This window comes from Henckelia pumila, chromosome 2 (genome assembly GCF_033568475.1).
Source record: "Henckelia pumila isolate YLH828 chromosome 2, ASM3356847v2, whole genome shotgun sequence".
Lineage (NCBI taxonomy): Eukaryota > Viridiplantae > Streptophyta > Magnoliopsida > Lamiales > Gesneriaceae > Henckelia > Henckelia pumila.
In genome coordinates this window covers 140,729,140-140,742,843 of record NC_133121.1, presented here as the reverse complement: position 1 = coordinate 140,742,843, position 13,704 = coordinate 140,729,140, and the positions used below count along the sequence as shown (strand labels likewise).

General features: G+C 36.7%; 1 protein-coding gene across 1 annotated transcript in view; it reads right to left on the bottom strand.

Moving 5' to 3' along the window:
• Window positions 1-5,777: 5,777 nt before the first annotated feature.
• The window catches only part of LOC140878554 (uncharacterized), a 39,243-nt gene continuing 31,316 nt past the window's right edge, over window positions 5,778-13,704 (bottom strand). The window contains exon 12 of the mRNA XM_073282159.1: window positions 5,778-5,892. Coding sequence (XP_073138260.1) covers window positions 5,778-5,892 — 115 coding nt within the window. The remainder of the gene's footprint in view (window positions 5,893-13,704) is intronic.

Genomic DNA, 13,704 nt, shown 5'->3' with positions numbered 1-13,704 from the left:
TTGAATCCTCGACGAACTTGGAAAGGTAAGAAGACGACAATTGAATGAATGAGACGATTAGCTCGAATTTGAATTAATTCGAATGCCCAAAAGAAATCACATACTTGCATGCTACTTGAATTATATGATATTTGTTTTATTTGAATGAGTTTTGACTTGCATTGCATTCATATTGAGCCAATTACCTTGGTTTTACGGGCAAGAGAGGCCCAAAATAATTAGACGTTCTGTGGACTATAGTTGAGTGACATTGGTTAGCAGATTTTTACCAATTGTCGAGAAACACTCTCTATAGGTGCCAAGAGTATAGAGGAGTAAAATATTCACCGTCCACCTCGATCGGGAGAGTCGGTGAGTTGGTGATATTTTATCCTCGGGATCCCAAATAAGAGAAAAGAACCTTTACCTCGTGATTATCCAGACTTGATAATCCCAGAGTTTTAAAAACATGCATTGCATTGTATGTATTTGAATTGAGTTTAGAGATGCTTTTGGAATTGCTTGTCTTGTATGTATATATATCTTGTTTCGATATATTATTTGACATGTTTGTCTCTTTTACTGGGAATTGTATTCTCACCAGATTATCCGGCTGTCGTTTTGTTTATATGTGTACTTGACGGCAGGTGGGACAGGATCGTGTCAGAAGATACATGACTAGATCGAGTTGGAAGTGATAAAGTGAGACACCGTCTAGAAGTTTGTTCTTTTAGCAATCTTGCATTATAGAGTTGATGAAATTTCATGTCTTGATTCATGTTTAGGGAACTCGAATTTATTCGATTTGTCGAATGATTATATCGTCGAATTTGTATGGTTAAATCGTTTTTGATGGTATTTCGAATCCCTTATTTCATGTATGAGCTATGGATTGAACCTTGGTGGCTTGGATTGTTGATTTTGAGTTTGTAAAGATTGGTCTTGCCCTGGTTTTTTTTCTGCAGCTTGATTGGACGGCGCGGGCGCGCCGTGGTTCCGCGAGGCGTGAGCGCGGGCGCGCTAGCTCTTGCGAAGCTAGGGCGCGGGTGCGCTGGTTTTGCGAGGTCTCGGCGCGGGCGCGCGACCCCCCTTTTTTTTTTTTATAAAAAAAATTGATTCGATTTTTTCGTGGCTCTTCGTGATTTATTGTGTTTAATTATTCGAGATTAGACGATTAGAAACGGGGTCTCACATTAAGTGGTATCAGAGCGATAAGATTCTTGGATTTGAATTAGAGTGAGCGGGGTAGATCGAGTCCGCATGAATTGAATTCTCGCATGTGATTGATTTATTCAAATGATTATTTAAATACGTGCGAGCATGATTTATTGATTCTTGAATTAATTGAATTACATGAGTTGTAATTTAATTTTTGAAGCACATTTACTTTATTTGATTGAAAACATGCTTTATTATTTATGAGTTACTTGGAATTACGTGGCTATGTGATTTAAATTTTAAAGCATGAATTACTTGGAATATGAATTGTATTTTAAGTTCGGATCCGAGTTCCACCATCTGCTTGAGCTAACAGATCAGAGATTTTTGTGAGGTGAATTAGAATCCGATTAAGATCCGAAATTCAGTAATCTATAATTGATTAAACCTATCGAACAGAGATGTGGAACACGGAATTTTGAGATGGAGATTTGGTACTCCTTTTCTTACTGAATATCAGAATTGTCCCCTGAAGAATTTTAGCAGACGACAACCAGCAGTAACTCCTTCGACTGATCTAGATTGTACCACTACCTCACTTATAGATTTCACTCTGACACCGATGGGATTTCTACCGAGAAAGTTTTGGTCGTTTAGGTTATCGATTTTGAAGAGTACTGAGAATGCTGTTGGATGCGGGAGTTGAATAGAAGAGATCGATCAGTTGGGTGATTCTCCAAACTACACAGATGATCGGAGAATTCGGTTAGTGTGGTACCAACATAGAGGATTGTTAAAGGTTGGTAGTATTTGAAGAAGAGAGCATTAGGGAATCAAGGTTCGATCACTTTTTGGAATCCGCTTTCATCCGAATTTCTTCGACATATTCCTTTTCACCGTTTGATCAGAGTTAGGGGGACTTGGAGATCATCTTTCATCGAAGAGAAAGCAGTTTATGAAATCAGTGAGCAGTGCTTTGAGATCAGAAGACGCTGTCAGGTCTGTCATCAGCCCGAACACTATGCCAGAGTTTGTCATCATAATATTATCGAAAGATCTCCGAAGGGAATTTTCTTGTGTCTTTAACTCCGACAAAGATACTAGCCATTTCAGTTGCTCCTATCAGCTGCAATGACAGAATCTATGAGAACTTAATCATTTGGCGAATCAATCTTCGAGGCAACAGATTCTGGTTGTACTCTTATAGAGGATCAGCCTTAGATTTCACCGATGACGACCGCAGGAATCAGTAGAGTATTGCTTCTTTTCTTATTATAATATGATCGGTTATGCACCTCATCTTCCTTCTTATTGATATCTATCGTTGCATCTCGTTTGTTGAATTTTGATTATCAGTAGTCGCAATTCTTTGAATTGATGGGATGAGTTGGAACCGAACAGTATTGTACTTCAGATTCTGATTTGATTGAGGTTTTGATTTGATTGTAACTGAGCAGTATCGTACTTCAGTTATCAGATTTCGATTTGATTTTCTGTTAACTGCTTTTTTCCAGTACAGGATTACTGTGGATTGTTTCAGGAAGTTGACAGATTCAGATCCGAGTCAAGAGACGAACGAAAATCCTCCGGTAAGGATTCTCGATTCCAGGATTCTTTGTTAGTTGATCTGCCGAATGACCTTCTGATATAGAATTTCGCGGAGGAATTCTCTCGTTCACAGTTGATGTCCTATAATCTAGCCTGAATTGGTTGATAAACCAGTGGTTAGAGATTTGCTAATATCATCCGGATGAGGTTTCTGGATTACCTCTGAGTCATGAGGTTAGATTCAGCAATTACTTGAGATCAGACATCATCAGTTGAGAGTTTGACAGGAAGAAGTATTGAAGATTGGACTTGGATCGACGTATGACTGCCATGGAGTATAGTCGTACCATTTGAAGTGAAAACTCGTCTACTGTATCGTAGATCTTTTGAACTGAATATATCAGAGGTATTTAGATGGAGTTATAATTCGTATCGATTTTTTCGGTTCTGTTCGAAGTATAGTACTGATCATACAGAGTTTGGAGATTGGTCTTACAGAACTGCATGCCGAGGCGTTGCATGCTATGCTATTGAAGTCTGAATTTGGATTGTATCGAGATTTCCTTTCCTAGATCATGTAATTCTAGAGCTGGAGTTTCTATGAATTATTGCAAGATCAAAGCTGCGTTGATTGAAGCCAATTCGGCATCTGTATCTGAGAATTGAAGGTTTTGAGTTCTATAGCAGATTTTTTTAGAGATTCTTATCGTTGTGGAGCCGATTTCTCAGCTAACTCCAGAGAATGCACTTGTACCTAAACCGAATCTTATGAGATCAGTTTGTTTGACGCGAAGAAGAGATCCCCCAGAGCTCCAGTAATTTTTATTTCCTCTGTACTGATGATCTTCAGTGCATTGCATCTTCTTATCCAGATTCTGGAGGTATTCTTATTCAGAGGAAGTCTGTGTTAGCGCAGTCATAGTAGCAGTTGGGCCAGTTCGAGACTCAACATCCGATTCGTGTTATTGAATTGGCAGTGGTCTTATTGCTTGTTAGATCGGGCATCACTATTTTCAGTGAAATTTTTGAGGTCTTTTCTGAAATCGAGAAGTCAGAGTATGAATTTTTGCAACCGAATTGATTTTGAGATTGAGGAACAGATTGGATATGGTGAAGAATCTGATGGTGAATTCCAGTATGATCCGAAGTAATACGAGGCAACAACGGAGGTTGGAACAGAATGATCTATTATTATTTTATCTACTACCGTTATTCTCTTTGAGCCGATGAATCTGTTCTTATTTTATCTACTATCCTTGACTTTGCCGACCGATGGGTGTAGCACTTCCGATTTAGAGTCTGGAACAGATGTGGAGTTATCAAAATTCTTTTATCCAAACTGAGCCAGAATTGATTTAAAAGATGGAGATAGCGTAGAAAACATATTCGTTTTGGAGAATTTAATGAAAAAAAGTCAGAACTGGGTGCAGTCTGAGTTTCAGGACAGTGACGATACCTCAGTTGTAAGTAATTGTTTTGTTATGCCAGAGATTTTGATTGAGACAGAGTATATTGAGATTGGCACTTGCAGTTATTCTTAATCTTTCAGACGACCGAACGATATTCAGAGGATTGAGGAATCGATCAGTCTGGAAATTAGAAGCTATCTGAGCTTTATTAGACCGATTGCAGAAATCTGCTGTGGTATTCCGTACGGAATGAATTCCAGATTCGACCCGATGTTGAGTATTGGTCCGGAAGAATTTCATAATGTTTTACCCTGTCACAGTTTATCCGTGCAGAATCGAATTGGGGAGCGTTAGACTCGTGGTCATGGAGGTATAGAACTGTTTGAATTGGAGATGTTATCTGAGTATAATCGAGATATCGTTGTAGTCTATTTCTGTTTCCGTGCATAATGGACTTCAGACACGACAGTATGACTGGGATTGTTGTCAGGAGGATTTTTTTTAGATAGTTGATTTGTCAAAGTATGTCCCCTCAGAATGAGATTTTGAGTTAACTCTCACCTTGAACTCAGTCCTCGAGAGACTTTGTTATTGGATTATTATCGGGTTCAGTTTTTTATCCTCAGAACGACGGACAACCAAGAATAAGCGATATAGATTTTAAGAGGATATGCTGAGCTGTAGTGCAAGATTTTGGCACTAGCTGGATGGATTTATCATCTTTTGTGAAGTCTCTGTACAACAGCTATCAGACGAGTACCTTGATAGCATTTTTTTTTGTAAATGAGTTGTACGAGAAGAAATGGGGATCCAAATTGAATTGGGATGATTTTCTGAGTTCCCGGCCTTGGGATTAGATTTGATTCGAGTTTTGATAGACGGATGAAGTTTTCTGTCTAAGAAGGAGACGACGTGAGAAGAAGGATGAACAAAGTATTCGGACTCCGACGCAGATCTCTATACTTACGTTCACGGAGGCCGAGTAATTCAGAAGATTCCTCCTTTTCGAGGCTATGGCGGTTATGATAAGGGAGAGAACTGTCTCGATGAACTCACGGGTTCCTTTGATATTCTAGAGGAGATAGGCGATCTCGCCTACCGACTTTTACTCCTTCAATTCTCCTTGTTTCCATCACTTTGTTCTTCCGTATTCTTCGGGTATTCTCGACGTGCTTCACGTCTTTTGTTGCCAAGTTCGCAGATTTTCTTGATGTTGGGACGGAAATTGATGTGTCGCCAGTTTTGTTTGAGGCAACCGATTCAGAGTTGATCGTATATAGCTACAGCTTCTTAGCGGAACTGTTTCAGATGAGTTTGTGTCGTTGAGCTGATACGAATTTAAAGAAACGGTGCAAGAAGCGGAGTTTGATTAGAACCGCGATTTCAAAGTTGTTTTGAGAGAAGAATTATTATAGCAGTCTTCAAACTGTATCTTGTTTTTGTGAGATGGAACTGCTTTGATTTCGAGGACGAAATTGATTCTTAGAGGGGGAGAATTGTAAGGCCCTGAAATTAATCATTTTGGGATTAGTGGAATTTATTAATTATTAGAATTGAATTGATGAGAATTAGTTGAGCCGAGATGGAATTGATTTAATTTGGAAATTCAGGGACCGAGTTGCAAGATGAGGAGTTGGACCAAGTCAATACATTGACTTGTTATTATTATTATCTCCATCACCATCACTCCCCATCATTCTCTCCTCTCTCCTCCTCCTTCACCCTCACGCCATAGAGAGACCGAGATGCCATGGCTTTCTTTTCCAAGCTTTTGCTCCGTCCAATTCGCTCAATCCGACTGTCAGATTTCAGATTCGAGTTGAGATTCGCGATCACCACAACGAGGGCTTAGTTTGGATGTAAGTTTTGCTACGATCCATAGACTTTGATTTTTGTTGGGTTGTCAGAATTTGATAATCTTCGAGTATGTTGTTTTTGAGCTAGCATAGATCGTGTATTCGAAGTTGGTTCGGAAAAAGAACGAAGTTTGGATTTTATATGATTTTTGGAGGTTAATTTCGAAAATGGGTCTTTATATTTTGGTTGGATTTTGATTGTTTGGTTGGTTTAGAAGATGATATGGATTGGTTTGAGTGGTTTGATGATGTTGTTGATTTTTGGATTGACCGTTTATAGCCGTTATGCCGTTGAAATCGAGTTTTGGATTATCGGTTGTTTATTTGGTTTGATTTCCGGGTTTTATTTGAGTTAGAAGATTTATATCGAATCCGTATGTTCAACTTTTTCAGATTTTGATTAAAGGATTCGGGGTTGGAACAAACTGGTAGTTGAATCGTTTCGAGGATTGAAGACGGTATAGTATTTAACTTCTTGTTTGGCTTGTTTTGATTCAATTCGATATTAATTAAGTTCGTTGTTATTTTCAGATTTGAATCCTCGACGAACTTGGAAAGGTAAGAAGATGACAATTGAATGAATGGAACGATTAGCTCGAATTTGAATTAATTCGAGTGCCCAAAAGAAATCACATACTTGCATGCTACTTGAATTATATGATATTTATTTTATTTGAATGAGTTTTGACTTGCATTGCATTCATATTGAGCCAATTACCTTGGTTTTACGGGCAAGAGAGGCCCAGAAGAGTTAGACGTTCTGTGTACTATAGTTGAGTGACATTGGTTAGCAGATTTTTACCAATTGTCGAGAAACACTCTCTATAGGTGCCAAGAGTATAGAGGAGTAAAATATTCACCGTCCACCTCGATCGGGAGAGTCGGTGAGTTGGTGATATTTTATTCTCGGGATCCCAAATAAGAGAAGAGAACCTTTACCTCGTGATTATCCAGACTTGATAATCCCAGAGTTTTAAAGACATGCATTGCATTGTATGCATTTGAATTGAGTTTAGACATGCTTTTGGAATTGCTTGTCTTGTATGTATATATATCTTGTTTCGATATATTATTTGACATGTTTGTCTCTTTTACTGGGAATTGTATTCTCACCGGATTATCCGGCAGTCGTTTTGTTTGTATGTGTACTTGACGGCAGATGGGGCAGGAACGTGTCAGAAGATACATGACTAGATCAAGTTGGAAGTGATAGAGTGAGACACCGTCTAGAAGTTTGTTCTTTTAGCAATCTTGCATTATAGAGTTGATGAAATTTCATGTCTTGATTCATGTTTAGGGAACTCGAATTTATTCGATTTGTCGAATGATTATATCGTCAAATTTGTATGGTTAAATCATTTTTGATGGTATTTCGAATCCCTTATTTCATGTATGAGCTATGGATTGAACCTTGATGGCTTGGATTGTTGATTTTGAGTTTGTAAAGATTGGTCTTGCCCTGGTTTTTTTCTGCAGCTCGATTGGACGGCGCGGGCGCATCGTGGTTCTGCGAGGCGTGAGCGCGGGCGCACTGTTCCTGGCGCGGGCGCGCTAGCTCTTGCAAAGCTAGGGTGCAGGCGCGCAATTTCCTGGCGCGGGCGCGCTGGTTTTGCGAGGTCTCGGCGCGGGCGCTCGACCCCCCCTTTTTTTTTTAAAAAAAAAAAATTTGATTCGATTTTTCCGTGGCTCTTCGTGATTTATTGTGTTTAATTATTCGAGATTAGACGATTAGAAACGGGGTCTCACATATATCAAGTCTATGCTGTCATTCTGTTCATCGCTTCAAAATCAGTATTCTCATTCATATTCTGAATCTGTAAAACAACTCTGCTCTTTCTCAATTCTGATTGAATGATGTTTCAAGAATAACTTTTCCTCTTAACTAATCAGTTTCAGCTTCAAAAGTTAAATCTATCATTCAATTACTAATTCTGTATCTTCTTCTCTGTTTTCATTTCGTACAGATTCATCTTCAAAATCTTTGTGTGTCTTAAATCAAATCTGATCTGATATCGACAAATCATGTCTGATCTGATGTCATATACTTTGGTAGTATCATTTCAACACAAAGAAATTGGATTTCTTTTCATCATATCATCATAGAATTATCTCAAAATCGACTCAATAGCTGTTACAGGAATTATAATCATCAAGTGGCAACACATCAAGTCAAGTAATACCGAATCAGGTATTAAAGTTCTGAGAATATTCTCAACATCTGGAAAATCAACTCAGATAATCCATCAATCGAAGAATGGTATATTGCAATAACATATAACCAACTCTCAGAACATCAGTCAATCAATCGATGCCACATTCTGTTGAATAAATCTAAAGTCTTAATCTTGACAATAGATTTTAATCATTCCTGTAATTTCATCATATCTCTATCTTCTTCACAGTTATCTAGTCATATCTGTATCACATCTTATACAGCGTATTCTAACATTCTGATTAGTCTATTCGGACTATCTATTAATCAGAGTATAAGATGTTGTATTCACAGATTTCAAAGTATTCAGAGCTGTTGATAATCGGTATCATGTCAGGTAAAGTTCATTCTCGAAATTCGATTCACCTTCTCTGACTATTCTTCCAATTCAAGGATAATATCTTGTACTTTCACATCCAAAAAGTACTCAGAGCCTTCTGATCGTCTGTATTACAATTCACTAGTAAACCTAATGTCTCAATTTGAAACAATAATTCTTGGCTTACTGTGACATCTCACACAATTCTGATCACAGATCAGTGATTCATTCGTATAGACAGATCATCTTACCCAGTAACTTCAGTCAATCTGATCATAACTACCACCTGTTTACCTCATCTATACTGCTTCATCATGGTAGTTTCGCAAAATATTCTTTCAAATCATAATCTCGTAACAATTCTGGAGTTTCTAAAATGCCACTGAACTAATCTAGTCAATGATTTTCAACTTTATAAGAAACTCTCTGTACGTTTAACTTCGAAAACGTACTAATTTTGTTACCTCTATTTGCTTTATCTTCTGATAAAACAATTATTGGATGAATCGTAAATTCATTGTTGTGCATTTTCTTCAAAATCTGATATTTTTTTTCGGAAATATCAAGCACAATCAGATAATCAATCATCATTCTGATCTGAGGCTTCAATTCATATCTCAATCTGGCATTCTTTATTGAATTCTCATCGCTTCAGTTTACTTTCTGTGTTTCTTTCATTTTCTGAATAGTTCTGGCTTACTTCCAATCGAAAATCATTCTGATTGGTGATATATTCGTCTGAATATTCAAACCAGAATACACAGAAATCTGGAATCAATTCATCGGATGCCTATTTCATTCCTCATTTCTATCTCCAAATACCGACAATTCATATCATCTAACCCAAAAATCATGGATCATATTCAAATTCTTCTATCAGTTACGAGCCAACAATCTTAAAATACGCTGAAATATCATCAAAGGATCAATAATTCTCAAAATCAAAAGAAATAAATCAAGATTGAGAAAATCCCTCAATCAAGGTCATCCAAAATCAAATATTTTGGATAACAAACTCTGCAAAGTGAAAACAACTCACTTGCATCGCACAACTCAGAATGAGTGAATTAACACAGGCTCTATACGAAAGCAATGTGCCATGAGAGCCAATCAATATTCAAAAGTTCAAGAATCATATCTCCAATTGATGTATTCGATTCAGCATAATCAAAGAAAAGACTTAACTGTAACTGATTTTCATATCATCGTCTATCTTATAAACCTCAAAAGCAGCATTCAATTCATCAATTCATCAAGTCTCTATAAAATTCTAGTTCACAACTTAAACTAAAGTTGAAATCTTACTGGAATATATCTGTCATCTCTATTCATTGGCATATCTATCAATGCTGATTTAGATCTTGAACATATCTAGTGCATTGAATATACTTATTTCGGAATATTTCTATAATCAAACATCATATATAAAATCGAAATCAAAGAATCTTATTTCTAGATCCCATATCATATCATCTTATTCATATGCACATTATGTTCTGGCTGATCTAATTCAATCATTTCGTATCATCAATTTTCTAACAATCTGTGATAGGTTATTGCATCATCATCTATCATGCAACCTAACAGATATCTCAAATATGAACACAATCATATTCAGTTTCATTTCTTTGAAGCAAAATCATGTTCAGTCTCATTTCATCAATTCAATAGTTTCATTCTTCAGTTCAATTCACAAAGTCTCTTTTCTGATACAGAGGTGATCATATAATAAGCTTTCAGCTATCATGTATCTATTGCACCAATAACATAAACAGGTTAAAACAAAATAAATCTGTTACCTGCAATTTCGTTCTCAGGTGCAATTTCATTCTGATCCTCTGTATACTTCTGGAACCATTCTTCATTCAAATCATCTCAGAATCTGATTTACTTAGGACATCGCCTAATACATCTGCCTGAACTGTCTTTAAAATGATCTTTAGGATATCTCCTCCCACAATGAGTGTAATAATCATTAGCATACTCTACATTCAGAACCAGAATAATCTGTCTCAGTTAGCTATAATTAAAGAACTACTTCTAGACCGTTCATCTCATATCTGCTCTAAAATAGAAATTGTAGCTAAAGTTGTGATTATCTCACATACTATGACATGTCTACAATTTCATTTTTTCTGCCTCATCATTCAAATTCAGTTCTCTTCGCTCTGTCTATGTCTTGCATAAAATGTTTCAGTCGTCCACATTTATTCAGACATAATCCTCGAATCCAAGCCACCACTAACAATTCAATGTTGAGCTTCTTCATCATCATCATCAACAATTCAAAGAATTGTAGTAAACTTGAAAATCAAATAAGGCATTCTTCAAGATTCAAAATATTCGAAATATTCGACTTCTAATGGGTATGTCTTTCTTTCTGATCATTCCTATCTTTTGTGGCAAAGAATCGTTAATCAAAATCTGTTATGAGCACTTACCAACAAATAAATATACCTCAATTCTGTCAGAATTTCTTCATCAAAATCTATCAGCTGGTTGCTAGGTCTTGAAGTTGGTAGACAGTCAATATGATACGATATTCATCTGTATCTTTCAGGTATTTGAACAACTGGTCATGTTCTTCAAGCCAACTTCTACCTGCAATAACATCTATTCATTCGCTGATATTCTGTTCTGTTCAATCAGAGATACTTCTTTCAGTTGAGCAATACTGTTCTGTTCTGTTCAGTCTGACCATACCATTCTGTTTAGTCTGGGGTGCTTACATCATCCAAAGAACACTGTTCTCTTCGATTCTGGGTGCTTACATCACCCGGGGAAAATCTTATAACAAAATCAGTAAGAAATTCAAAAATTTACAAATCAGTAAATTAGGCAGTTGAATTTCAAAGATATATCACGCTCACATGCAATTTATCAAATCATCGAATCATCAAATCGAGTAATGCATAATCATGCAATACTATAAATGCATGTGACTCAATCTACTCCGCTCAGCTTCTATCTCAGTCCAAGAAACTTATTCTCTGATACCACCTGTTGTGGGGACCTCGGGTTGCTAATCTCGTCTTAGGACAACTAATGATTAATTAAAAAATTAATCAAACAATTAAGAATAATAAACCAAGAGCAGAATTTTTTTTTTAAAAAAATTCCAAAGCCTCGCTTGATCGGGCAAAATCAGCCGATCGAGCGAGCAATAAGATCATGCTCTCGGGTTTGAGTTTTTACATGCCGCGCTCGATCGGTAACTTTCATCCGATCGAGCTGGCAACATCAACCTGCTCTCGGGTTTGCAAAGTGATAGGCCGCGCTCGATCGCACGTTTTTCCCCGATCGAGCGGAAGACATTTCTAGAAACTTGCAGAAATCATTTTGCTGTCAAGAACTTGGAACCATGGCATGAATCAACCATAAATTTGATTCCAAACATTATATACAATCTGGAAACATGCATATCGACAAGTAGGAAGTTTAGAGCATCAAATCATGCTTTCATTACATCAACAAATTGCATAAAAATCACGAAACTACAAGCTATTCAATACTTCAAATCTCAACTTCAAGTTTCTAGTTTTCTTGCTAAGTTTGATGTAATCTCACTATCATTCTTCCGCTTAAACCCGAGTCCACACTTGCTAAATCTCGCTCCCGAGCTGTCCATGTCATCTCAGACCAGCTCCTGCCCCATCTGTTGCAATGCACACATACAAAACAAAACAACATATGGGGAAGGAGATGGTCTGAGATGAAATTGATAGCATACAAAACAAAGCAACAGCCGGATAAACTCCGGTGAGAAAACATTCTCAGTATAATCGACATATAAAGCGTTAAATAAATCATATCAACTCCATCCGTAACGACTCAACAATAGAGTAAATAGCGCATATCTCGATTAAGAATTGATTCATATATCATCGATGCCATCAAGATTCGTAACCGATCTTGACATGGATATCCATCTATCGAAGTCGTCTCAGACTTGAAAATAAGATCGCCTCAGATCTTGGCAATAGAATCAATTCAATATCATATCATATCGTAATCATATCGACTCAAACTCAAAGATCCACTACCTGAGATGGATCGACAACATCGAAATCAAATCAAAATAATAAACAAGTATGTGGTTTTGGCGGGACAACTCAAGAATAATCGTTCTTGATTTTCAAAATCCCTGACTTGCGATGTCGTCATTATACCTTCGTATTTCTTCTGTTTTGAACGCTTCAAATCTGAAAAATAGCATCAAAACATTCATATCAATCTTCATTCTATTAAATCATTTCAATATCGATTCAAAATCATCAATATGTCATCAATCATATCGCTTCAAACCTCAACATCATCTTCTTCGGTTTGGATTCAAAGTTCTTGCGTTGCAACTTTAAAACTAATCTAAAATTGAAGAATAAAATTGCTACAACATTAACATCATCTTCAAGAACATCTCGGCTCAATCATAGGCTATCAAAACGGTCCAAAAACATGAATTGACGGCGTAGCGATTAAAAATCGGTAACCGACTTACTATCAAAACCATTCTAACTTCATATGCAACCTTTAATCAACATAACAACATATATATATCCTCATATCAGCAGTGAAAATAATCGAACTCATGCTGGAAATCACAACTAATACAAACGATAGTTGTTCGCCGATTCGGTTTCGATATCGAAGTGCATACAAGCTCAAGAACACAAATATAAACTCATAATCTGATCTCTGCAATATTTCGATCTTCAAAATATGCCGAAATAATTAGAAACTTACAGCAAATCGAAGCCCTTGTCGCAAGGATTCCAGAACACTTTTCGGAATCAAAATCGGATGATCGGATGAAAAGTTACGGCAATTTGAAAATCGAAAATCAAAAGACAAGAAAGAGCTCTCGGCTCTCTGTTCGGAAATCTTCAAGTTTTCTGAATGAAATTCTAAGTTATACACGTATCAACTCTGATTAAATCGGATAGGTATTGCATAAATTGCAAGTTAGTCCATGAACCTTCGTAAATTGCAATTCAGTCATCGGCCCTTTTTTAATTCAATTTTAATCCAAAATAATTTAAGAATATTAGAATTTAAATCGAAACTCTAAATATTCCCAAATTAAATATACTTGGATTAGAATTAAATAAATTCGGAGTAATTAATTAATCCCGGCCTTTTGCACTTTAGCCCTTCGAACTTCGATATTTGCAAATCAGTCCCTGATTGGGTTTCACTTCCGAATTAAATCATATTAATTCTCAA